The sequence below is a fragment of the Camellia sinensis genome, chromosome 2 (genome assembly GCF_055761805.1).
Source record: "Camellia sinensis isolate YWXY chromosome 2, ASM5576180v1, whole genome shotgun sequence".
In the NCBI taxonomy this organism is placed as follows: domain Eukaryota; kingdom Viridiplantae; phylum Streptophyta; class Magnoliopsida; order Ericales; family Theaceae; genus Camellia; species Camellia sinensis.
Window position 1 is genome coordinate 83,063,854 of NC_138962.1, and position 24,924 is coordinate 83,088,777.

General features: G+C 35.4%; 2 protein-coding genes and 1 long non-coding RNA gene across 20 annotated transcripts; 2 read left to right on the plus strand and 1 right to left on the minus strand.

Annotated features, from left to right (window-relative positions):
* Nucleotides 1-3,595: 3,595 nt before the first annotated feature.
* Nucleotides 3,596-6,306, plus strand: LOC145820155 (uncharacterized). Its single transcript, XR_014361195.1, has 2 exons — nucleotides 3,596-3,943; nucleotides 4,697-6,306. It is a non-coding gene; the product is annotated as an uncharacterized LOC145820155 (long non-coding RNA).
* Nucleotides 6,307-10,733: 4,427 nt separating this feature from the next.
* LOC114261870 (Pentatricopeptide repeat (PPR) superfamily protein) lies at nucleotides 10,734-23,387 on the plus strand. 18 transcript variants are annotated; one of them, XR_014361207.1, is made up of 7 exons: nucleotides 10,742-12,693; nucleotides 13,660-13,766; nucleotides 15,364-15,567; nucleotides 18,400-18,970; nucleotides 19,420-19,852; nucleotides 19,940-20,048; nucleotides 22,871-23,387. XR_014361207.1 is itself a non-coding variant. In XM_028202188.2 (2 exons), exons 1-2 carry the CDS (start codon nucleotides 11,021-11,023, stop codon nucleotides 15,368-15,370), a joined length of 1,680 nt encoding a protein of 559 aa, XP_028057989.2. In that variant the 5' UTR covers nucleotides 10,734-11,020; the 3' UTR covers nucleotides 15,371-15,837. The 18 variants fall into 18 exon arrangements, 1 of the variants encoding a protein (XP_028057989.2); XR_014361210.1 differs by lacking the exon at nucleotides 19,940-20,048 and having other exon boundaries at nucleotides 19,508-19,655; nucleotides 19,751-19,852; XR_014361202.1 differs by lacking the exon at nucleotides 13,660-13,766 and having other exon boundaries at nucleotides 19,420-19,655; nucleotides 19,751-19,852.
* Nucleotides 18,044-23,208, minus strand: LOC114261869 (putative linoleate 9S-lipoxygenase 5). The gene is made up of 9 exons (XM_028202187.2): nucleotides 22,914-23,208; nucleotides 22,168-22,454; nucleotides 21,353-21,593; nucleotides 20,705-21,046; nucleotides 20,480-20,565; nucleotides 20,187-20,294; nucleotides 19,759-20,084; nucleotides 19,401-19,664; nucleotides 18,044-18,954 (listed from the first exon to the last, which is right to left on the minus strand). Exons 1-9 carry the CDS (start codon nucleotides 23,206-23,208, stop codon nucleotides 18,195-18,197), a joined length of 2,709 nt encoding a protein of 902 aa, XP_028057988.2. The 3' UTR covers nucleotides 18,044-18,194.
* Nucleotides 23,388-24,924: the final 1,537 nt, after the last annotated feature.

A 24,924-nucleotide genomic window follows, 5' to 3' on the forward strand; every position in this document is an offset into this window, starting at 1 on the left:
ATTTATACATATGTGCCGATATATATAGTTATAACCTCATTACTACCACTCTTACCATCACCACTATCACCGCCGCCATTACTTGTACTATTGTCACCATGACTATGCGACTATGTTAGGGAATTTTCAAAATGGGTTTTCAAAAATTTATTAGTTTTTGGGTGTTTTCAAAACATTCCATGTTTTTTTTTTTTTTGGAAAACATGAAATAAGTTTGGGGACATTCTCCCACATCAAAAAGAGAAGAAAACATGGAACACTTAATAAAGTGCTACATGGAATGTTCCTTTGAATTTGGTATTATGGGATGGATACTAGTGTGTATACACTTACACCACAAGGATGGTGCACCATTCGCACATGCATACGAGCGCGCGCGTCGCGTGGGCAGTGGGCTATGTAGTGTTTGGTGGCGCACTTTGCACGGACGCAAGGCGCCATAAGGACGCTTTCCTATTTGCATCAGACAGGTTGGAGCGGTGACATAGAATACAATCAGCTCCACGTAGCAGTGATGTGGCATCCATTGGCAATAAGTCAACCAACCGATCAAACGGTTGCATATCCGATCTGGAGCAATTTGATCACAACCGTTGATTGGAAGATGCGCGCGATCGTATAGATGAGATGATACCCGATCATGATCAGTCAATGCATTTGTTCAGTGTGGGAAATGATCTGCACCATAGATCGTCGATCCAACGGTCAGATCTAATTGGATGCGATGAAGGGACATGACCATTCGATCAGCTGCATCAATGCCTATAAATAGGCTGCGAAATCATCCATTTCAATCTATCCAAATTTCAGAAAGTATTCTTGCAATTCTCTCTCTCTCTCTCTCTCACACACACACACAATTTTCGATCAAGAGTTTCTTAAATAAGTTTCTGCTTTTTTTTACTGGTAATCAAATTTTGCAGACTTGATTATTAGTGTCTTGGTTTTCTTGATTATATTAAGAGTATTTTGATCTACTATCGTCAATGTAGACTCCGGTAGACTCGGTCTTTAGATTAGGCTTTACTGTATCCTGGAGGCGAATTTGCTGTAACCCCATGTACACCTTTTGGTGGATGCAAATATTGTCTTTAGGAACGCGACTTAATAACGTGACTTGAAGCATCAAATTTCTGTTCTATATAGACAAGATCATCGCCAAGTTTCGAAGACCCAAAAACCACCAACTGAAGAATTCAAGACGAATTGTTCCAACAATCTAAAGACAATATTTGGATATAGTGATGTCTATTCAGAAAATGACTCAAGATTTCATGAAGCTTAACCAATTTGATGGAGGAAATTTCCGATGCTGGCAAAAGAAGATGTACTTTTTGCTCACCGCTATCAAAATGGTCTATGTGCTGACTACCCCTTATCTAGTGAAACAAGAAGACAAGACTATGGAACAAGCTTGTACCAAAAACAAATGGGAGAATGACAACTACATTTGCCGAGGACACATTCTGAATGCATTGTTAAACTCTCTGTTCGATGTGTATTAACATCTGGAAACGACAAAGCAACTCTGGGACAAATTACAATCAAAGTACCTCACTGAGGACACTACCAGTAAGAAATTTCTTGTTAGTAATTTTATGTGTTTTACTATGATTGATACAAAACCCATTATGGAACAATTCCATGAGATCCAATTATGAGTCAGTTTCAACAAAAGAATATGAACATGGATGAATCTATTGTAGTTTAATCTATAATAGAGAAACTGCCATCTTAAGAAAACTATAAAACACAAAAATTAAGATCTAACTTTAGAGGAATTGGCTTAACACCTCCAAGTTGAGGAAGAGTCAAGACTTCTTGAAAGTAAAGAAATCTAATTGGCTCAGACTTCCAAGATTCACATGGTGGATGATGGCAAGAGGTTCAACAAAAAGAAGTATAAGCGCGACCCCTAACCTGAAAAGATGCTAAGAAGTCGAAAGGCACTTGTTGGCACTGTAGTAAGCTAGGGCACTTCAGAAATGAATGCCGGTCATACAAGAATAAGCCAGAAGCATCAAATGCCAAGAACAAATTCGTGGTTGTTTTATCCGAAGTGAACATGCTTGAAGATGTTGGTGACTGGTGTAGACACCCTATTTTCACCAGCCCTAAGACTTAGGCGCTTTCTGTTGATTACCTGATGATGACAATCAGAATGTGTTCCCAAGCAGTCCTCAACAAGAAAAATGGAATTTGAGCTTTAATCCCAATCTTCACACATTTTTGGCCAAACTATTTTAGACCTTAAAACCCTCTTTTCAAAATATTTTTTCAAATGTTTCTACGATGTTCCAAGGCTCCCATTTCAATTAAAATATTGCACTTTTCAGTAAACCAAGTAAAGATAAAGTAGAAATAAATGGAAAGAAGCTGAACTCTTTAAAATATATATATATATATATATTAAAACATCTTATTTATAGGTTTGGATAGGTGTGGATTTGAAGGAAACAGGAGGGGATGGAAGAAAACTAGTTTAGGGAAAGGATGAGCATCAAATTGTTAAGAAGGAAATGAACAGCCTTCACTAAATTAGGCATATCTCTTTGTATACTTGAATTTTAAATGTAAGGCTACCACCATTGGAAAGTAGACTTATGGAGATTTAATTTAGACCCAAGAAGCACCTAAAACCAAGTCCGAATAATGGAAATATGCCCATTTGACGTTGGGTTTCAGAGTAGATTTTGTTGACCTGGCTCGAGGAAAATGAATAGCCTTCACCAAATTAGGCATATCTCCTTGTACACTTAGATTTTAAATGTGAGGCCATCATCATTGGAAAGTAGACTTATGGGGCTTCAATTTAGATCCAAGAACCACCTAAAACCAAGTCCAGATAAGGGAGTTATGCCCATTTGAAGTTGGGTTTAAGAGCAGATTTTATTGACCTGGCTCGAGGGAAATGAAGAGCCTTCATTAAGTTAGGCATATCTCTTTGTACAGTTGGATTTTAAATGTGAGGCCACCACCATTGGAAAGTAGACTTCTGGGTATTCAATTTAGACCCAAGAGCCACCTAAAACCAAGTCCGGATAAGGAAGATATGCCCATTTGAAATTGGGCTTAGATTTTGTTGACCTAGCCCGAGGGAAATGAACAGCCTTCACTAAATTAGGCATATCTCTTTATATACTTGGAATTTAAATGTAAGGCCACCACCATTGGAAAATTAGACTTCTAGAGCTTCAATTTAAACCTAAGAATCACCTAAAACCAAGTCTGAATAAAGGAGATATGCTTGTTTGAAGTTAGGCTTAGTAGCAGATTTTGTTGACTTAGCCCAAAACAGTAGCAGCCCTGTTTTTCTTAGTTTTGGTTCGGTTGGGACAACCCATTTACCTATTTTATTATCCATTCAAGTGCACCCACTCATCCTCCATTATACCTAATCATCTCCCATTGTCAAAAAAAGGTTTTGTTGGCATCCATAAAGGAGTATCCCATGCAACCACCTTGAAAATTTGCCCTCCTATCACATTCTTATCTCCCACTTTGTCTCCCACCTTCTTTTTGACCTTTACTCTCCCTCATTGCCTATATAGAATAATCATATTGTAAGAGAGAGAGAGAGAGAGGACCACGAAATTGAAGAGAAAATGGTGAAAAAAGAGAGAAAAATTAAGTTTTTGAGCCAAAAATATTCCTATCTTCCATACATATCCCATACCTTCCATACAAACTGAAATTCCATCTTTCCTACACCCAAAACTCCTCCAAAAATTCTGAAATAACTAATTTCCAGTAATTTTTGATCAAAGGAAAGAGTGAGTGTTGTTGAAAGTGAGAAAAAAAATAAGAGAGTTAGCCACTTTTCTACCATACATACCCAAAGTTTCATTCTAGTTTCAAATTGAGGATTGAGAACACACTTCTTAAACTTGAGGGTGATCAAGAGGAAGTTTGGAAATCAAGAAGTTCAACCTTGCTTTAGAAGGTGAATTTCTAGTTTTTCATTTTCTTATATTTTCTATCTCATATTTATTTTCTTGCTTCTTATTTCATAGTGTTTTGTTATAATCCAAGTAGTTTGTTTATCTTATGTTTATTTTTTTACTTTATATTTCATAGTGTGTTGTTGTAATCTAAGTGGTTTGTTTAGCTCATAATTATTTATTTATTTATTTTTATTCACTTGTTTTAATTTCATATTAGTTTTGTTGTACTTGCATGTTCTACCTCATATTTGCTTTCTTGTTTTAAGTTCATGTTGTAATCTTGCATGTTTTATTTTATATTTGTTTTCTTGTTTTAGTTTCACAGTAATTGTGTTGTAATCTTACATTTCTTAGCTTATATTTTTCTTGTATTAGTCTCATATTAGTTTTATTGTAATCTTGCATGTTCTACCTCATATTTGTTTTTTTTTTTTTTTTTTGGTTTTAGGTTCATGTTAGTTTTGTTATAATCTTGCATGTTCTATCTTATATTTGTTTTCTTGTTTTAGTTTCATAGTAATTATGTTATAATCTTGCATTTCCTAACTTATATTTTTCTTGTATTAGTCTCATATTAGTTTTGTTGTAATCTTATATGTTCTACCTTATATTTGAATCTTGTTTTAAGTTCATATTAGTTTTGTTGTAAGTTTGCATTTTATTTTATTTTATATTTGTTTTCTTGTTTTTAATCTGACCGGTAGTGGTTAGTTGAGCCACTTACATATTTCTTTATTTATTCCTTTTCTTAGTTTCGCAATAAGACAGGTTTTGCTAGGCCTAGTTGGCCGACTGGTTAGCTTCTTTTGGACAAGACAGCATTGTCTTCCGATGTTAACCAACTTCCGGTGGTTTCCAAAGCAGACGGAACTTTTTTTTTTTCTTTTGTTTATTTTGTTTTAAGTGTATTGTGAGGTTTTTTATTTTGTTATAATATTCTCCTCACCCCCCCTATAATTCGGTTTGTAATTATTCTTTCAAGTGTTGTAATAATTCTTCGCCCTGCTTCTTTCTATCCCATTCTTTTACTTGCTTTCTTTATCTGTGAATATGCATCATATTTTGTCTTTCATTATATCCATACTTTGCATCCACGTTTCATGCATCTTGATTCGGCTAATTTTGCATTTGTGGATTTAATCAATTCCTATGTGATTATGTGTGCTACCTCATGTTCTTGAAATGATTCACATGTCATATCTTAAAAGTTGAATCTTTAGTTGCATCTCATGAGTGAATTGCATTAGGATTTTGTATATAAGATCATGCATGTTTTACTAACTTTGTTTTATAGCTTGTTCACGGGATGTCAAACATGTAAGTTTTTATGCTTTAGCATCCCGTTTGTGTGTGTTTTTCTTATTATGTTTAAGCATCCTACCATGTGGCTACTTGCTTACTTGATATAACTATATGAATGCCAATGGATGGAGGTTGTGTCGCTTAATTTGGAATAGTGTTGATTTTCATGTTTGTAAACTCAATTTATTTGGGTTGTACATCTCCAAAACTCTTTCAAAACTACATAAAATTAAATTATTCCAAAATAAATGAAAAAGGTTATACTTGTATGCTTCACATAGTAATTTTTAGGATTTATTAAATAATCGAAATATGAACATATAAAATAAATAAAATTCATATCATGGTTTAATAGAGGCCGATCTTTTTATCGGATGAGTGGGGGTGTTCAAATTAATGACCTTCCCCTCTCATACCTAAGGTTCCGAATCGAGACAACTTTGGTTATGACGAACAGTGGCCTTGGCACGAGTCATGGGTTTCTTAATTTCTCAAAAATATTAGGTGGTGACTTTGAGATCTGATGACGTAGTCTATTTCTGGCAAAATATTTTTTGCAATAAAATGGATTTTCTAAAAGTTGTTAAATTTGAACTCTCATCTATGTTTCACATTGCACTAGTGAGACTAGATCAAAGAGATCTTGGGAGTTCGAACTGTTTAACGCACACGGGTACCTCCCGGGGATGTTACAACTGGTGGATTGACTTAGAAGCAACAAGGCACGTCTGCAATGACAAGAGCTGTTTCACAACTTATGAACAAGTGAGTGATGGAACAATTCTTTACATGGGCAACTCTTCAACTATTGCTATCAAAGGCAAAGGGACGGTAGATCTAGAGTTCACATCTGGAAAAGTCTTAAGTCTTAATGATGTTTATCATGTACCTAATGTCAGGAAAAACCTTGTATCTGGAAGCCTGTTTAATAAGCATGGTTTCAAGTTAATATTTGAGTCGGACAAATTTGTCCTGTCTAAGGGTGGGATTTTTGTTGCGAATGACTACATGTATCAAGGAATGTTCAAACTTAACGTTTTGAATAATACATCTGTTTCTGCTTATATTGTTGATTCTCTTTCTTTATGGTATGGTCGTTTAAGTCATGTTAATACTAGGAAAATGTATAATATGATTAATTTAGATTTAATTCCTAAGTATGACATTAATATGTTTGAAAAATGCAAATTTTGTGTGCAATCTAAAATTACTCGCATTCCATTTCTTAAAGTAGATAAAACCACATCTCTGATTGAACTTGTGCATAATGATGTATGTGACATGCATAGTACCCCCACTAGAGGTGGTGAGAAATATTTTGTGGCATTCATTGATGATTTTTTTAAGTACTGTCATATCTATCTTTTGCATTCAAAAGATGAGGTGCTTGAAAAATTCAAAATTTTTAAGACAGAAGTAAAAAATCAGTGTAATGTCAAAATAAAGAGACTTAGGTCTGATAGAGGCAGTGAATACCATTTTCCAGAATATTGTAAAAATGTTGGTATTATTCATGAGAAGTCTGCACCCACACACCACAACAAAATGGAGGAGCTGAAAGAAAAAAATAGGACATTAATAGAAATGATTAATGCTACGCTTTCTTACTCTAGTTTAAGTTTTGGTTTTTAGGGTGAAGCCTTGTTCACTGTCTGTCACATACTCAATAGAATTCCTCTCAAGGGAAGAAATGTTACTCCTTATGAACTTTGGAAAAACAAGAAACCTAATCTAGATTACTTGAAAATGTGGGGCTGTAGAGCAATAGTCAAATTGCCTGAATCTAAAAGGAAGAAATTAGGTGAAAAAAGAATTGAATGCATATCCTTGGCTATGCTATGCATAGCAAAGCATATAGGTTTCTAGTAGTGGAGCCCAACAGTTCAGTGGAAACAAATACCATCACTGAATCACGTGATGCGGTATTTTATGAGAATCGTTTTGTAACCATTCCAAGGTTGGATTCTAATCAAGGAAATGAATCTACTCATTTGATGTCTACAGAGGAAAGTGAACGACATAAACCCATTGAGCCTAATGAACCTAATGAGCCTGTTGAGCTAAGGAGGAGTAAGAGGGCTAAGACTAAGAAGTCATTTGGTCTTGATTTCATTGTTTACCTTATAGAATGAACTATGAAAGCTTATTGTAAGTAAACAATGATTTCTTTAAATATGGATTCAGGTCTATTAAATTTTGAGGAGGCTATGAAGTCTCAAGATGTTGCTTTCTAGAAAGAAGCAATAAACGATGAGATGGATTTTATCATGGGTAACAATACCTGGATACTTGCTGATTTGCCACCTGGATCCAAACCAATTGTTTGTAAATGGATTTTCAAAAGGAAAATGAAAGTTGATGGCACAATTGACAAGTTCAAAGCAAGATTAGTTGCAAGGGTTTTACTCAAAAGAAGGGTATCGATTATTTTGATACATATGCTCTGATGGCCAGAATCGCCACCATTTGAGTGTTGATTGCCTTAGCCTCAATTTACAAGCTTAAAATCCATCAAATGGATGTTAAGACCGTTTTCCTAAATGGAGAGTTAGATGAGGAAATCTACATGCAACAACTGGAAGGATTTGTTGTACAGGGTCAAGAACACAAAATGTGTAAACTTGTGAAGTTACTATATGGACTGAAATAAGCTCCAAAACAGTGACATGAGAAATTTGACAAAGTAATAGTGTCAAATGGTTTTAGGATACATGAATATTAGAAGTGTGTGTACAATAAGTTTACTAGCAATAGAAGTGTAATCATATGCCTATATGTAGACAATGATGTCATTGAAAGTACTTATTTTGGGTACTGACAATGATGTCATTGAAAGTACTAAAAGTTTCTTGTCGTCTAGCTTTAATATGAAAGACATGGGCTTAGCTGATACAATTCTGGGTATTAAGATCAAACAAGAGGACAATAATTTGATTCTTACCCAGTCGCACTATATTAAGAAAATTCTTAAGAAATTTAATCAAAATAATTGTACACCCATGTCTACATTTTTTGATTCAAATTTGAAATTGTATCCTAATATTAGAAGAGCTGTTGATCAGTTAGAATACTCAAGAGTGACATCTAGCCTGATGTATGCCATGACTTGCACTAGACTTGATATTGCATTTGCAGTGGGAAAACTTAGTAGATACACTAGTAATTCCAGTGGTGTGCATTGACATGCTGTTAATCGAATACTGAGGTACTTGAGAAAAACAATAGACTATGGAATAGTCTATAATGGCTATCCAACAATGTTGGAAGGATTCATGGATGTTAGTTGGATAACTGATCAGCAAGATCACTCGTCCATAAGTGGTTAGATTTTTACTCTTGGAAAAGAAGCTATCTTTTGGGGTTCTAAGAAGCAAACATACATAATAGACTCAACCATGGCATCAAAGTTTGTGGCATTGGCTTTTTGTAGCAAAAAGGCAGAGTGGCTAAGAAATCTCTTGCTAGAGATTAAGATATGGCTATGCCACCAATATCTTTGCATTGTAATTGTGAAACAACTCTATCACGGGCTATAGCCATGTCTATAATGGAAAGTCCAAGCATATAGGACTGAAACATAGTTGTGTCAGACAGTTAATCACAGAAGGTGTGATTACCATTAGTTATGTAAATTCAAATGAAAACTTGGCTGACCCCTTAACAAAGAGACTTGCAAGGAATTTGGTGTGGAAAACATCAAAGGGGATGGGTGTTAAGCCCACTTAACATAATTCCTCCTCGTGGAAACGTGACTCAACGCTTGAAGAAACATCAAGTCTTGAGTTCAATAAGCCCAAATGTCGTGATTGCAAGCATTTAGTTTTATTTTATTTTTATCCCAAGGTTGAAGTGTTTGGTACCTGTAATACGAAAAGAAAAGGATGAGTTAGCAAACTCTTAATAAGCTTACAACTGGGTTATTAGTGTACTGTAAATTACAAGGGTACTCTGAGAAAGCTTACCTATGTGAGTGTAAGAGGTTGTGCTGCTTCCTATGAGTCCAAGGGCTTGAATCTAAAGTGCTCATGAAACAACATATAGACACAAGGCCAATCCACGTATTGGTTTGTTTGAATACTTGAGGTAACTTGTACTATACGTGAGACATGCCTGGTTAGTTGTATAAGATCACTAGTTCAAAGATAAGTCTACTATGCCATTTTGACTAACTTTGAAGTGTCTTTACTAAGTGAATGATTTAAATCGTAAGATATCTTCACCTATGCATAAAGCTGCCAAGTGAACCAAGAATCATCATCTGATATCTTGAAAATGGTGAGGGAATGTTAGGGAATTTTCAAAATGGGTTTTCAAAAATTTATTAGTTTTTGGGTGTTTTCAAAACCTTGCATGTTTTTCTTTGGAATACATAAAATAAGTTTAAGGACTTTGTCCCACATCGGAAAGAGAGGAAAACATGGAGCAATTAATAAAGTGCTACATGGAATATTCCTTCGAATATGGTATTATGAGATGGATACTAGTGTGTATGTACTCACACGCACATGCACAGATGAATGGCGTGGGCTGTGTGGCGTTTAATGGAGTACTTTGCACTTAGCACAAACACATCGACGTTTTCCTATATTGCATTGGAGCGATGACGTGGATCCAACGTTGAATACAATTAGCTCCACATGACAATGATGTGGCACTCGTTAGCGATGAGTCAACCAACTGATCGTAGAATACAATTAGCTCCACATGACAGTGATGTGGCGTTCGTTGGCGATGAGTCAACCAACCGATCGAACAGTTACATGTCTAATCTAGAGCAGTTTGATCATAGCCGTTGATTGGAAGATGCGTGCGATCGTGCGGATAAGATGACACCCGATCGTGATTAGGTATGATCAGTCAATGCATCTGTTTAGTGTGAGAATGACCTGCACCATAAATCGTCGATCCACCGGTTAGATCTGATCGGATGCGATCAGGGGATCATTCCTTCAAATGCATCAAGGCCTATACATAGGCTGCAAAATCATCCATTTCAATCCATCCAAATTTCGAAAAGCATTCTCACAATTCTCTCTCTCTCTTGATTTAGAATTTTCGATCAAGAGTTTCTTAAGCAAGTTTCTACTTTTCTTACTGGTAATCAAATTCTGTAGACTTGATTATTAGTGTCTTGGTTTTCTTGATTATATCAAGAGTATTTGGATCTACTGTTGTCAGTGCAGACGTTGGTAGATTCGATCTTTAGATCATGTTTCATTTATCCTGGAGGCGAATTTATTGTAATTCCGTGTACACTTTTTGGTGGGTGTAAATATTATCTCTAGGAAAGCGACTTGAATCATCAAAATTTTATTCTACATAGATAAGATCATTGCCAAGTTTTGAAGACCCGAAAACCATCAACTGAAGAATTCAAGGCGAATTATTCCAACACACTATTACAACTATTGCCCTACTATCACTATCACCGCTAACACCCTTTTACCACCGCCACTCCTATAAATTTTATAGAAGTGTAACTGATGTGTGCTTTCTTCAAAATTATATAACTAATATTATGGAAGAAGCCCGAGATCAACAAACTCCATTTCGTATCAATCTTCTTGTCAAGTAGAGAATAATCATAATCAGAATAGCGGGTACGGATCCGGGGCGAAACGGCAAATTACCTTCCTGATCGGGCACCGTTTGGGAATCGGGCGAGTCCAAATACAGAAAACCCTTTTTTCCAATTTCGGATGAACAGTCGGACCCATGGCTGAACCAGAACTTCCTCAGATAAATTTTTTTTTCCTCCGAACCAAACACGGCCGATGAAGAAAGTCACGACTGTGAAGTCCACAACAACTCTCTTGTTTTTCTTCAATCAAACCCAATCAATCCACGCATCGCCAACCCTCCAATGGAAGCTCCGTGACGAGTCGAAGCTGACCCGACCGGAATTACTTGATCGGATCTGCCGACTTCTCGTTCTCCGGCGATTCAACGCCGTCGCCAAGCTCCCCTTCGACTTCTCTGACGACCTCGTCGACGCCGTCCTCCGGAAACTCAGGTTGAACCCTAACGCCTCTCTAGAGTTCTTCAAATTGGCTTCGAAACAGCAAAATTTCAGACCTTGCTTCAAATCATACTGTAAGATTGTTCATATACTTTCACGAGGTCGAATGTTCGATGAAACGAGGGTTTACTTGAACGAACTTGTTGGAATGTGTAAGACTAAGAACAATAGTTTTGTGGTTTGGGATGAACTAGTTAGGGTTTATAGAGAATTCAAGTTCTCGCCGACTGTTTTCGATATGATTCTGAAGATTTATGCTAAGAAGGGTTTGACAGAAAATGCCTTGTATGTGTTTGACAGAATGGGTAAGTTCGGTCGTGTGCCGAGCTTAGGGTCTTGTAATAGTTTGCTTAATAGTTTGGTTCAAAATGGTGAATGGTACACTGCATTTTGTGTTTATGATCAAGTGAATAGGGTTGGAATTGTTCCGGATGTATATACTTTTACAATAATGGTGGATGCGTATTGTAAAGGTGGCGGAGTTGATAAAGCTATGGATTTTTTGAAAGAAATGGGGGATTTGGGTTTTGAACCGAATGCAGTGACCTACCATTGTCTGATCAATGGCTATGTCAAGCTAGGAGATGTAAAAGGGGTTGAAGGAGTGTTGGAGTTGATGAATCAAAAAGGAGTTTCAATGAATGTGGTTACATATACGCTGGTGATTAAGGGTTATTGCAAACTTTGTAAGATGGATGAAGCAGAGAATGTGCTTCGAGCCATGAAAAAGGAGCCATCGTTGATTGTGGATGAATATGCTTATGGTGTTTTGATTGATGGGTACTGTCGAAATGGCAGAATGAATGATGCCTTGAGAATGAAGGATGAGATGCTGGGATTAGGATTAAAGATGAATTTGTTTATTTGCAATTCCATGATCAATGGGTATTGCAAACTCGATCAAGTTCATGAAGCAGAGGAACTACTTGTAACCATGTCCTGTTGGAAGTTAAAGCCTGATTCTTATAGCTACAATACTCTTGTAGATGGTTATTGTAGAAAAGGCCATACAATTGAAGCTTTTAATATTTGTGACAAAATGCTGGAAGAATCTATTGAATTAAGTGTTGTAACTTATAATACTCTTCTGAAAGGTTTATGTCGAAGAGGTGAATTTGGTGATGCTTTACACCTTTGGCATTTGATGCTGAAAAGACGTGTGGCTCTAAACAAGGTTAGCTATAGTATCATGCTTGATGGATTTTTCAAGAAGGATGATTTTGAGGGTGCTTTAATGTTGTGGAAACATGTTTTAGCTGGAGGCTTTGCCACTAGGATCACTCTCAATACAATGGTTAATGGATTATGCAAGATGGGAAAAATAATTGAAGCAGAGGAGGTGATTGAGAAGATGAAGGAGCTGGGTTCTTCACTTGATGGGATAACATATAAGGCCTTGATTGAGGGATATTGTAAAGCTAAACATAAGTAAGTAGTTTTTTCAGTCTTCCGTCTGATGCCTTTTCATTGCATCATATTTGTTGTGTTGTTGCATTCATAGGTACCAAGCTCCTTTTAACCAAGTTGTTGTTGTTGTTGTTGGTTTTTAGGTTGATTTAGAGTTCCCATTTGATGGGACTTAAGGCCTGGTTTGGTTTGGTTTAGGTTCATTTAGAGTCTATGATAGCTTGTTTTGGCTGACCACTCCTCTCCAAGATAAACCTCGTTCCCTTGATTACCTTTGGATTGGCATTCAAAGAAAGATTTGGCAAGTAAACTTTTTTCATCATTTCATTTGTGAGGAGCTGGATGAGAAGAAAGTCACATGTTTGGTTGTGAACAAAAAGATGGAGCCCACAACAAACAACGTGGATGTTTTATATTTTGTTGAATCCCCCTAGGGATGATGGATAAAGCTTCCTTTTGGAGTGTATCTTGCAATGACACCAGAAGTCTTAAATTTTTTTTTTTGATAAATCCCAGAAGTCTTACATGAGACAGATATATTGTTACGTGGATATCATGACCATCCCATGGTGTATGAGGGTATTGTGAACTGCTGTTCTTTAGGGTCATCATCCCTCATGTGATCTTAGAAATCTTGTAGATTCTGAAGGTTAAAAAGAAAAAGCGGGAAAATAGTTCCTCTGGTTTTAGTGCTTCTTGAATTGAGCTTTATATGATTGTGAAGAACAAGTGCTCAAATAAAAATTAATTTAAATTGTTGCGAGGAAGATAAAAGGTGTTACCCCTTCCCTTTAATAATCAATGTCTTGATGTTTACTGGGGATATTGAGATTGGTTTTGTCCAAAATGATTATGTTTGATTTGTTTAGAGATATTTTTCTATCACTATTGTATCTTTCTTCGTTCTATTGTGCCACGGTTTGTAAGAATTTTCTGTTGCTTCCATCTTACCTGCAACGGTAATGTACATTACATGTTGTGATACAGGTCTTAAATGCGTACTACCTCGCTTATTGGAGGGAGTATTATCTGCTAGAATTATGGTGAAACAAGCAATAATGAAGTTGCCCCCTTCATAGCAAGTTTTTCGCAGGGTGTGGCCTCACATAATTCTAGTTTAAGTGATCTTGAGTACTCTAGACTCCTTCACCTAATTATCTAAATTGGAAGTTGATGCATATTTAGATGTTTGACTAAGATGATATAATTTCTTTAAGAACTAAAATAGTATGTAAAACTTGGCTTTGGATATGTGATGCAAGTCCTTTGTGGATTGTAGCAAATACTAAATGAAATGTGGGGGAAAAAAGGCATAAGACATTGAAATAAATGAGTTTTAGAACTTTTTACTTTTTCTTTTGTTATCCCTGTTTTCTTTCCATGTATCCCTTGATTTTTGGGTTTTGATAGTTTATAGTCACATGATCCTCCCATTTTGCAAATTTAGTCTAACCCCAATACCAGAATCATGGTCCTTGTTGGAGAGTAATCAGGGATAGTTAAACATTGGGGGTATCATCAGATTCAGAGATGATGTCAGGGATTTTTGTTTTTATTTTTTCACCCTCTTTATGTTTTCTGTACTAGCAGTTAAGGGATATGCAATTGAGGCTGAGATATGTGCTCATTTGGAAGTTCTCAGAGAATTCCGTGCATTAATTTTGTGGGGGAGATTCTGTTGTTCTGGAGGGATATGTTTTTTTTGTTTCTGGTCATCTGTGGGATAGGTTTGATCAAGATATATTGCCACATGGCTATATGTGCACATTCTAAGAAAGATATTAGATTGATTTCATCTTTAGGAGCAGTGGTTTGATGGATCACTTTGTCAGACAATTAGAGAACAAACTCTTTGGCTAGACAAGGGGTTCTTTATTAGGCCCGGAAAGGGACATTTTTATCCTTTTTGAATTCAGCTAGATCTTTGTTTTTAGGTTGTTAATTTTGTTTATTCTTTCAGATTTTAGATCCAATGTTGTATTGTTGGGCTTCTTTCATTGTTCAGAAGGATTGCTCTTCCTTCTTTCTTGTATTTTTTTTGTCCCCTCTTTTTGAATAAAGCCTTCCAGTTTCTAATCTTCGAAAATATGATAAATAAACTCTTCTAGTTGCTTATCAAAGTAGAGAATTTTTTTCTTTTCAGTTTTAGGCTCCTATTAATATAGTAGCTTATTTATATGCAGTTACAGATTCTGAAGATTGTTTTAAGGTATATATGTAAGTGCAATATATATATATATATATTTATTTTTTTGATTGGCAAAGTAAAATTTCATTAAAAATATGGAATTAAAGGTACAAGGAAATGAAATGCACAGAGAGAGATTCAGAGAGTGCAAACTCCCTTACTATTGCTGCTCACATCCACACAGCCAACCTCTCGGCCTCACGATTTTTTAAGATTAAACCAATAACAACAAAAAACAAAGAGAAAAGAAAGAAAGGAAGGGAAAAAAAAAAACTCAGTAGATCTTAAATAACAACACCAAAATACTTGAAACCCTTCAAATAATCTCTGTCTACCGCACCATTACAATCTCCCAACACACTGTTTCCCAAATAAAATTTTCAAGTAATATATATATATATATTTATTGGAAACTGTTCTTTTTGTCTTACTTTACATTATGTTATCTAGGAAGGTATGCATAAGTTATTTAATCCATTACTTTTTGTGTTTATTCTTTTCAGATTTTAATGCAAGGGAGCTTGTGTTTGAGCTTAATGTCAAATCTAAGATATGACTATACTGCTGCTGGATTTAATGGTCGCATTCCTGTGAGGAGCTTGCTGATAGTATCGTTCAATGTGGCCATCAAAACAGGAACATGCTGAATAACTTGTAAATGCATGTGATAAGTGGAAGGCTAAAGTAATTTATGGTGACACGGACAGGTAGAAATTTCTCCTTCGCTACTGATCAAGAGACTCAGAGCCTTACAATTTTAATAGGTCTACAATATTGCATTATTTTAAGGATTAATTACATTTTACCACCTGTATTAGCCCCAAAAACAATTCCCCCTTGTGGTTCAAAAATATGCATTCCATCTCTTGTGCTTTGGTCTAAAGTGCAACACAACTAAATAATTGTATAACTGTTAACAGACCTTTGTAAGTGATAAGCTAATGAAATACCAGAGTATATTTGAAGATGAAAGAAAAGTGACCTCATGTATAAAAAGTTCCTCTTATTAAGTATGAATTACTAAGGTTGTGTTTGGTTTATGGATTTGGATAGGGATTTGGAAAGGGAAAATGTGTATGAAATGTAGTTATATTTCATTCACATTTTATGTACTTTTTCTCTTTCCCTTTCCAAAAATGAGAATGTGGGTTTGAGTATGATAGCAGCCACTTTGTACTTATTATGTAGTGGGTTGATCCAGGCTTCAATTCACTTATGTGGTAAATATTCAAAGAATGAAGTTACTGTTGCAGCTAATCAAAAAATTGAAGCTGCTGTTGCAACTTATCATCACAAGGACTGCAAAAGTAGAAAAAGAGATCCAACACCTTGCTTCATGAAGTATCATGATAATTTTCATAAACTATAATGGAACCCTAGGATTTAACAGTTTCTACCATTTTTCGTGTTAGTTGGTCCATTCATTTTTATTCTCTTCTTTCTACTTACGTATGCTATGATCTATTGTTTATACATTTATTCACCGGTTAATTTTCTATGTTTTTAGCCAAAAAATTCCATGCGAAAATATTGTAATAAATGATGAAGAAAACCGAAGATATGATCCTTTCCATTAGGTGATGTCCTATATTTTAAATTCATCCATGGATGTTGTGCTGAACTCAGAAATTGTAAATTTTGAAGAATTCTTAAAACATTGAAGCTCTTCAACAGGTACCATGACATCTCTGATATTTAAAATTTATTTACAGATGTTGTGCTGAATTGGGAAATATCAATTACTTACTAAATGATCAACTCCTAGTTTGAATCCTCTGTCTCTTTCAATTCTTTAATTTTTATTAATTATTTAAAAAATTACTTGTCATTCCTGGTTCCTGCCTCTGATTTCTGCTTCCATCTAACACAAGTTCTCTTTCTGTGCTTGCACGTGTGTAAATCTGTCTTTTGTTTGCTAACTCTGTTTTAAATTAATAGTAAAATTTTACTCTGTTATCATTATTATTTCATTGCTTTAATAAATTTTTTTATTCAATACTTTTACTTGTTGCAGTAACAGTTATAGTACTATGGTGTTTAGTGATGATGATGGTATTTCACTATTGACTACTAAAATTTCACAGTAAAATTTACTATGAACCAGAGTAAAATTTTATTGTATAGAATAAAATTTTACTGTTGATGTTAATTTCGACAGTAAAAATTTTGATTATTTTTTTAGAAGAATTTCATGACCAAAATGGATCTTGATGAGAGGATTTTAAAAATACCAATTTTATTAAAAACCGACGCAGATAAAAAAAATTATATCATTTTAAACTTTGAAATATAAATTTAGTCACTAAGGATATTTTGGTGATGGTGGTGTGTGTTGGCTTTTTCAAGGCACAATTTCTGTGCTTGTTTTAATGCATGAAAGTTTTATTATGAGTGGGTTTTGACCAAATTCCCCTTCATAATAATAGGAAGCTTGTACTATTACCATGATTGGAATCTTGATGGTGCTTATGTCTATTGACAAACTATTATGTGAGCAAATAAAATTAGATGGATAGTAGAAAACTAGGGTAGATAGTTCCACAATTCCAGAAAACAGAATAATAATGGCTGTAAGTTTAATTTTGAATACTGTGGAAGTGGTTCCAAAGTTCACCTATTAGATGCAATTTTTATGTATTGTGACATTGAGATTTTCTTGTCCAAAATTGTTTTTACTATTAGTTTTGAATTAGGTAAAATTGTCTCCTCAAAATTGGGGCATCATGTTACCAAGGGTAGGATAAGAGGCTGGAGAAGTTGCTTGTAGGTCTCTGGTTTTCATCAACTCCTTGTTTCCCATCACAAGCATCGGTGCTTATACAGCTACGATATTAAGTCTCTGGTTCTCATCAACTCTTTGATTGCCATCAAACAAGAGCGAAGTTTGCAACAGTAGATGGGAAGCCTCGATGCCTATGATATTATAACCACTATGGAAATTCTGTGATGCCCACCCCAAAAAGTTGCACTTCACATGCAACCCATTGTGTATCTGTCATTTAGCCTCGTTAAAAAGTTGGTTACGATTTGGTGTTATTGAGGTTATGACTCAATGTGGTCAGTTACGATTGCATGTGGTTTTGGATCACATTGTGTTGTTACCGGCCACATTGGCTATTCATAGCTCCGATCATATTAATTGTAACTCTAGAGAGTGCACATGATGCACAAAGAGTACCGTATGGAACATTTTTAGATAATTAAAATTTTTGATGTGTATAAGGAAACATTTCCCAACTTTCTGTAAACATTACCTTCACTATTAGTGTGTAGTTATTTTATTTTTAGACAAACTACACTGCTAAGAAAAAAAAAGAATCCCAAATTAAAACTCTTAGATAGAGACACTATTAGGAATTCCCTTGCCGGTGAGTCCAACGTCACTGGTTGGAAATAGCAAAGTGTAAGGCACCTGTGCTGGCCCAACCCTGTTCTTCAATTTCTCATCCTCGTTCATCCTTGTGATCCTGTGCTCAATTTCTGTCAGCTTCTTTCCGAATCTCTCAAAGGCTTCTAATGGTTCTTTGTCTGTTGTCCAGTCAAGCGTGTCTCTCTTTCCAAGAAAAACCTCATCCGCAGTATGCATCGACAGAATCTCTATGAGGGAAATGCCAAGAATGCTCTGCAGCTGTGGCGTCACTGTTTTCAACAAAGCCAAGTCAGGGTTCTTTTCAAGCTCCTCATATTCAGTTTTATTTTCTGTTGGTTTGGGAATGAAACGGCGACTTATGGCTGGTCGGTTTGGGAGGTACCCTCCATAAGGGTATTGTCCAAAGTTGACTGCTGCATGGAGAGCAGAGGCCACCCATATGATAATGGTACATGTTTCGACTAGCTCTTTACAAGTCTGCATTTTAGGCCACCAGGGCTCATTTTTCTTGTCGCCATGACCCTTCTCTCGGAGCTCCTTCCACCAGGATTGAAGTTCAGAATCTTCTTGAACCATTTCATCGGTCTTATAGTAGAAGGAGCAATAGTCCTCAACCCATGTTTTGATTGCTGACCAGATCTCCAGCCCATCGACAGCATAAGGGTAGTCTTCTATCAGCAGGCGCACGCCATGCGGAGATTTTGTGTCCTCAACAGCCACTCCTCTGAATAATGCAGAAGGTAAGAGTGTTGAGTCAGTAATCACCACTAGGGCTACAAATGAGCCGATCTAAGCCGAGATGTGCAGGGCTCAAGCTCGGCTCATTTGTTTATTGAGCTCGAAAATCCAGCTTGAGCTTGGCTCGAAGCTCGATAATGAAATTTTTTTGGCTATTATTTGTATTATTTAATATGTAAATTAATTTATTTATCCTATTATTTAAATAAAAACTTAACGAGCTGAACTTGTTTGAGCTTGAGCTTGGCCCATTTATTAAACAAGCCTAAAAGTTTGGCTCGAGCTTATTTATTTACTTAACGAACCAAGCTAAGCCAAGCTTGGGTCCTGCTTGGTTCATTTGCAGACCTTCACAACTATGGAAATGGCCATTGTTTTGCTTTGTTCAGACCTTTTTTTGACGTCATTCAAATTTTGGGTTCGTAAACTTACCTCTTGATGAGATCTGCAGGGAGTGCTTGCTCTGGAAAAACCCAGTCCTTATAAACTGCAGATGACCATTCCATGGCATACTCTGATGGAAAAACTGTTTTCTCCAGTATTCCGCCAGCATTGATGAGGATCTGCCTAGCGAGTGCATTGATGTTCATTGTATCACGGAAGTGAGGATGCAAAAGCTTATTAATTGGGTGTAGCACACTCAGCTGCCTATTTGTTGCAATCACGAATGGCTCGATTACAGCATGAGTATGTAACCTGTGACCAAAACCAAAGATATGCAAAACCGTTATTACAATCTAGAGTCTGAAATTTACTTATGAAAACAAATGTATCTTTGAAAGGTTCATACCAGTGGCAAATGAGTTGATGATAGCCAGAGTCATTCACGGCAACATAAGCTTTCGCCAACTGCCAAATGGTACCTTCAGTACCATGTTCTGCAGGTGTGTACACTACACTCTCTTCTCCTAGCTGTTCTTTCTCTGGAAGTCCTAATTGATCTTCCTCTGGGAACTTGCTCAATTCAATAGCCATTGGCTTCAAAGTTCCATCATTTTTCAAGAAGAGGAGTGTCCTTGTGGCATATATCTTTGTGGAAGTTGAATTTATCCTCTTCAAGTATGGCATCAAAGCATCATGGTAATCCAATGCAAATAGCTTCTTGTTCTTGAGTGCCTATTCAAGAAAATACCTTCATATTTACTATGGTTTCTGGTATGATTGTCAACTGTTTGATTGAAGATTTTAGCATGATAGAAGCAATTCTATGAAAAATACCTCGTCTATAGTTAACCCCTCGAGTTTTGTTTCTATGCTCTCCTTGGTCTTTGAATTGGCCTGGTTGTTGTATACCTTGGGATTTAGCTTGCTATTTGGGGGGAACACCTGCAAATAAACATTTTCTTTTGTTGTTATAATTGAAGATAAAGGATATTAATGCTCTGATTTGGCTTTTCAGAAGAATATTAAAACTACAGAACATTTAGCTATCAAATTTATGCTTCTGAATTTCTTTATTTTTTAAAAAGTCTTTGGTTAAATAAATGGAGAACAAGAAAGGTTTAGTTTACTTGGAGACGACGGATGACTACAGGGTTTACTCCAGCAAGCATTTCTCTCGTGAATTCTTCATCTGTCCTCCATGCAGACTTATCGTCTGACTCAAGAAATCACAATTAGACAAACAAGTCCTATCTCTTAAAATTATATCAATATATATCATACTATAAGCTACATAGCTTGAAATTGGTGTCCCTATATGTGTCTGCTTAGCTGCTTAGGTGTGTATACCATACCTTTGATTACTTGTGGCACTGGAAAATGGAAGAGCCGCTCACCATCAGTTCGAAAAATCTCCTTTTGTTTCTTGACGGGAATCTCTTTTCCAAGACTCTCAAGTAAATGGCAATCGGGTATCTTGATTCCTCCATCATAGAGTTTCAGTACATCTTCAAGTGTCTCAAATTCTTTTGGGGTTTTGTCAAATTGAGCCTCAAACTCAGGGAGAAGGAATTGAAATAGAGATTTCAACCCATAACCTACAGCATCTGATAGCTTCAAGTGATTGAACCGTTCATCTCTTGGAACGTAAATGCTTAAGCTCTTAAGAAGTGGAAGCCTACTCTCATACCTAGGATCTGTTAAAAAAAATACCACAAAATCCATGATCGGTATATTTATGAAATTAATAGTTAACAAGTATTCAATATAATCTTTCACCATGTATCTTTTTTTTTTTTTTTTGATCAGCAACAAGTACTAGTAGTCTTTATTACCAAGTTATTGTAACTACTAGTGCATAATATAAAACTGATTATCTGGAAGCAGTGGAGTGGTGCTTTTTTGGCTTCAGCTTTTTGATTAGCAACTTACAGCTTATAAGAAGCTGAACCAAATGTGCCCTAAATCTGGTAACTGACTGAGAATAGACATGAATGTCCAACCTTTTTCCAATTGCGGCCGTCCTGTTCTTCCCCTACGAGGATAAGGGTACTTAGAAGACCCTCCGAGAATTGGGCGGCCATACTTTTTATCCGTTTCTGGTTCGCTTAAATCATTATATAAATCGTAGTCATAGACGCGATCCCATTCTTCGAGCTTTCCAGTTCCGTTTCCTCTCAGGGCTAGTAATTCTTCCTCTCTGTAATGACGTAGCGGAGCTGGTGTTTCACTTGGAAGATATGTCTGCGACAAATAATCAGATGTTGCTTCTTTAATAGACAATTTACCTAAGATAGGCTAATTCAGAAATAATGTCATCTTGACCATAAATAATATTGAGAGTGGTAATATAATCTGCGTATGCTAGATACTATACTACAAGAAAAATCGTTGTTGGATTAAGGGAAGTTGATTGGGAGAGGACCTTTTCATTAGCCCTTTACCCTTTCTTTTTTTATTTTTTCTCCAAAAATCCAAAATCCAAACACTGGCTTAAGGATTCACTCCTTGAATATTGACATCATAAAAAGGCTATTAGAAGTCATTCTTTGATAAAACAATGATTTTTCAACCAAGTTTCTTTCTGCAACCCAAGTGAGACTTCAAACAAGTCATCCTGTATTAAATTTTTTTGATAATCGGGTGTTTGGGCCAGCTTGCGTGTGTTTTGACTAATTTTGAGGCCTTGAAGTTAACGATTGGGCAAACTTATAGTGGCCCTTTGGGGTGATTCAAACTCATTCTCAAGTCTTTACAGCTCAGCCAACCCCTAAGGGTTAGTCATCTTGTATTAATCTAAAAATATATTAATTAATACCTGATTAGTAAAGAACACGCGGTCTTTTTTGTAATACTCATTTGGGTAGACCCAAGAATTGCAGACAAATTGGATCTGGGCATGACCTGGAATTTCTTCAAGGGTGACGGTCTTAAGGTAGAATTCATTGTGGTGAAAGTTCTTTATAGTGAAAGCCCCTGGAACCCCTATCTCCTCGTCCCATTTGAAAGTAACATTGAATGACACATCTGCAGATGGAGGGGTGAGTTTAGTAATCCAGTCTTCCAAATATGCTGGCTTTCCAATTTTCCCGCAGAAGTCTTTCCCTGGAAAAAAGCATAATAAAACTTTACATTAAATTTATAGTTCATCAACAATGTAAATCTTTAGATAATAAAAGAGAAGTACACAGATGGTAGTTTACTAATATTTGCAAAAGATGAAAGATGGTCCCCCGGTTCTGTTTTTTTTTTTTTAAATGTGAAAAAGGAAGTTGGACCAAGCTTGTCATTGCCCCGATTATAACAAAGAGGCCAAACTTAAAATATCCAAAGTAGACCTTTAGATTGCTCTATCCCATAATAACTCTGCTCCGGCAAACACCTCTGGTTACCACCTCCAAATACTCACCAAGCATGTTTTCTTGGTTTGTTTTTGTATGTTTTCAAAACATTTATGTTCTTAAAACAAGTTTTTTTTTCTTCTTAATTGCATATTTCTGGTCTTTTTAAACACAAAACAGGAAACTGACAACGAAGAAGAAACAGCATAGGAGAGCAGCTTACCGGGGTCACCATTGACAGCACTGATGAGCTGCAGGCAGACCTTATGCCCTAAAATCTCATCAACCCGATCGACAAGTGGTGGGCTAAGGCCATCAAAGTCAATGAGAGTTTTCTTCACCAGCACAACAGTTCCCTTGATCTTCTTCCCTTCATGCTTGTTCTTCTTGTTCCCGTTGTCATCAGTGATTGCATCCATGACCTTTCCTGGACTTTTTTTCCAGCAGCATAAGTTGAAGCAGACAGAGAATATGAAACTGAAGATGAGAGAATTGTTTGGAGAGAGTGTAGGTACCATTATTTTTAGGCAAAGATTTAAGCTGAGTATGATGGCTGAGAAGCTTCACTTCTTCTCGTAGGAAGATGTGTTTTGAGGTTTTTTGTAGAATGACTTTGGACATGGATCATACTGTATATATATTGTTTTGATTGAGGCCTTGTTTGGTGACTTTGTTATTTTAGTTGTTTTTTTGGCTATTTGTGTTTGGGATGATTTATGAATTTTTTTTGTAGTTGAATAGATGGTTGTGAGAGAACAAGTGATTGATTGATGTGTACGATTTAATATTTTATCTTATTAATTATTTTAACCTAAAATCAAGTTGCCAAACAAAGCATGAGTACCCTTATGCCTTATTTTAATCATTTTGTGAAATTCTATTTAGGCTCCATTTGACAACTTTGGTTTTTTTTTTTGGTCAAAACTAGTTAAAAAGGAAAAAAACAAAAGAAAAAGAAAAAAAGAAAAAAGTTGTTTTTTATTTTTATTTTTATTTTTGGGTCAAAACTAGTTAAAAAGGAAAAAAAAAAAAAAAAGAAAAAGAAAAAAAGTGAAAAGGTCACTAAAAAGGTAAAAAAAAAAAAAATTCAAAAGTTGCTTAAAAAAAGGGTCAAACATTTAAGTAATTCAAAAACATTAATTGTTTCTAACCTTATAAATAGGTCAAAGAATCATTAAAAAAACAATTAATTCTCAAAGGGATTATTTTGTTAAAAACATTAATTGTTTCTAACCTTATAAAAAGGTCAAAGAATCATTAAAAAAAACAATTAATTCTCAAAGGGATTATTTTGTTCCTTCCCAAAATGGAGAGCAATAAAGTAGAAGAACCCAATTATTAATTTATCCAATGATAAAATACAGATCCACTTATAAATTGTCTAATGCTAAAATATAAGAGAAATTGGTGATAAATCTAATTTAAAGGGTGTTCAAGGTATTAGATTTAGTAGATAGTTTTTATTAGTGAGAGATTCACTATTTGTGAAATAGTTTGGTGAGAAATTCTTTTTATTGTTTTAAAAGACATTTTGTTTTCAATTTTATCCCTTAATTTATTGTTGACTTTTTTTATCTATTCACTTTCGTTGACTATCTGTTTAATTTTTTTTTTCTCAATTTGTTCAAATTTTTTGTCCTATTTGTTTAATTTTTTAATCTTTTCATTTCAAATTTCCCTTTGTCCAAATAAAATTCTATCTATCTAATATTTTGTCTATCTGTTCAATTTTTTCCTCTATTTGTTCAATTTTTTTTATAAATCTTTTTAGTTCAAATTTTATTCGTATTTATCAAACCAACTCTATCGGATGTCAAATCTTTTCTATCTGTGTGAAGTTTTGTATCTATCTGTTGCAATTGCTAGAGAGATGAGAGTTATCTATTGCAATACCAAGCCAAACCAAACGTTTTTGGTTAAAAAAATATTATTTCTTCTTTCTGTTCAAATATCTCTTTCTTCCATCTGTTTAACACAAGAACAAAAAAAAAATAAAATAAAAAATGGTGCAATCTGTTTCATTTCCATCAACAACAGAAACAACAACAACAAAAATAACTACAACTATAACGATCTGTTCAAATTCTAATACGATAAAAAAGTCCTCGTCCTATTTGTTCATCAATATCTGATCTGTTCATTCTATCTACACCCAAACCTCTATCTCCACTCTCCACCCACACAAACAAATATTTAGAAATCACAAACAAATATTTAGAAATAAAGATTCATAC

What these genes read in the sequence shown, in the direction of transcription:
- LOC114261869 (XM_028202187.2), bottom strand. Translation starts at nt 23,208, where the DNA reads ATGGTACCTACACTCTCTCCAAACAATTCTCTCATCTTCAGTTTCATA. An exon ending in TGCTGTCAATGGTGACCCCG is followed by an intron (nt 22,455 to 22,913) that starts GTAAGCTGCTCT and finishes GCTTTTTTCCAG; the next exon opens with GGAAAGACTTCTGCGGGAAA. An exon ending in CATCAACTCATTTGCCACTG is followed by an intron (nt 19,665 to 19,758) that starts GTATGAACCTTT and finishes TTTTGGTCACAG; the next exon opens with GTTACATACTCATGCTGTAA.
- LOC114261870 (XM_028202188.2), top strand. Translation starts at nt 11,021, where the DNA reads ATGAAGAAAGTCACGACTGTGAAGTCCACAACAACTCTCTTGTTTTTC.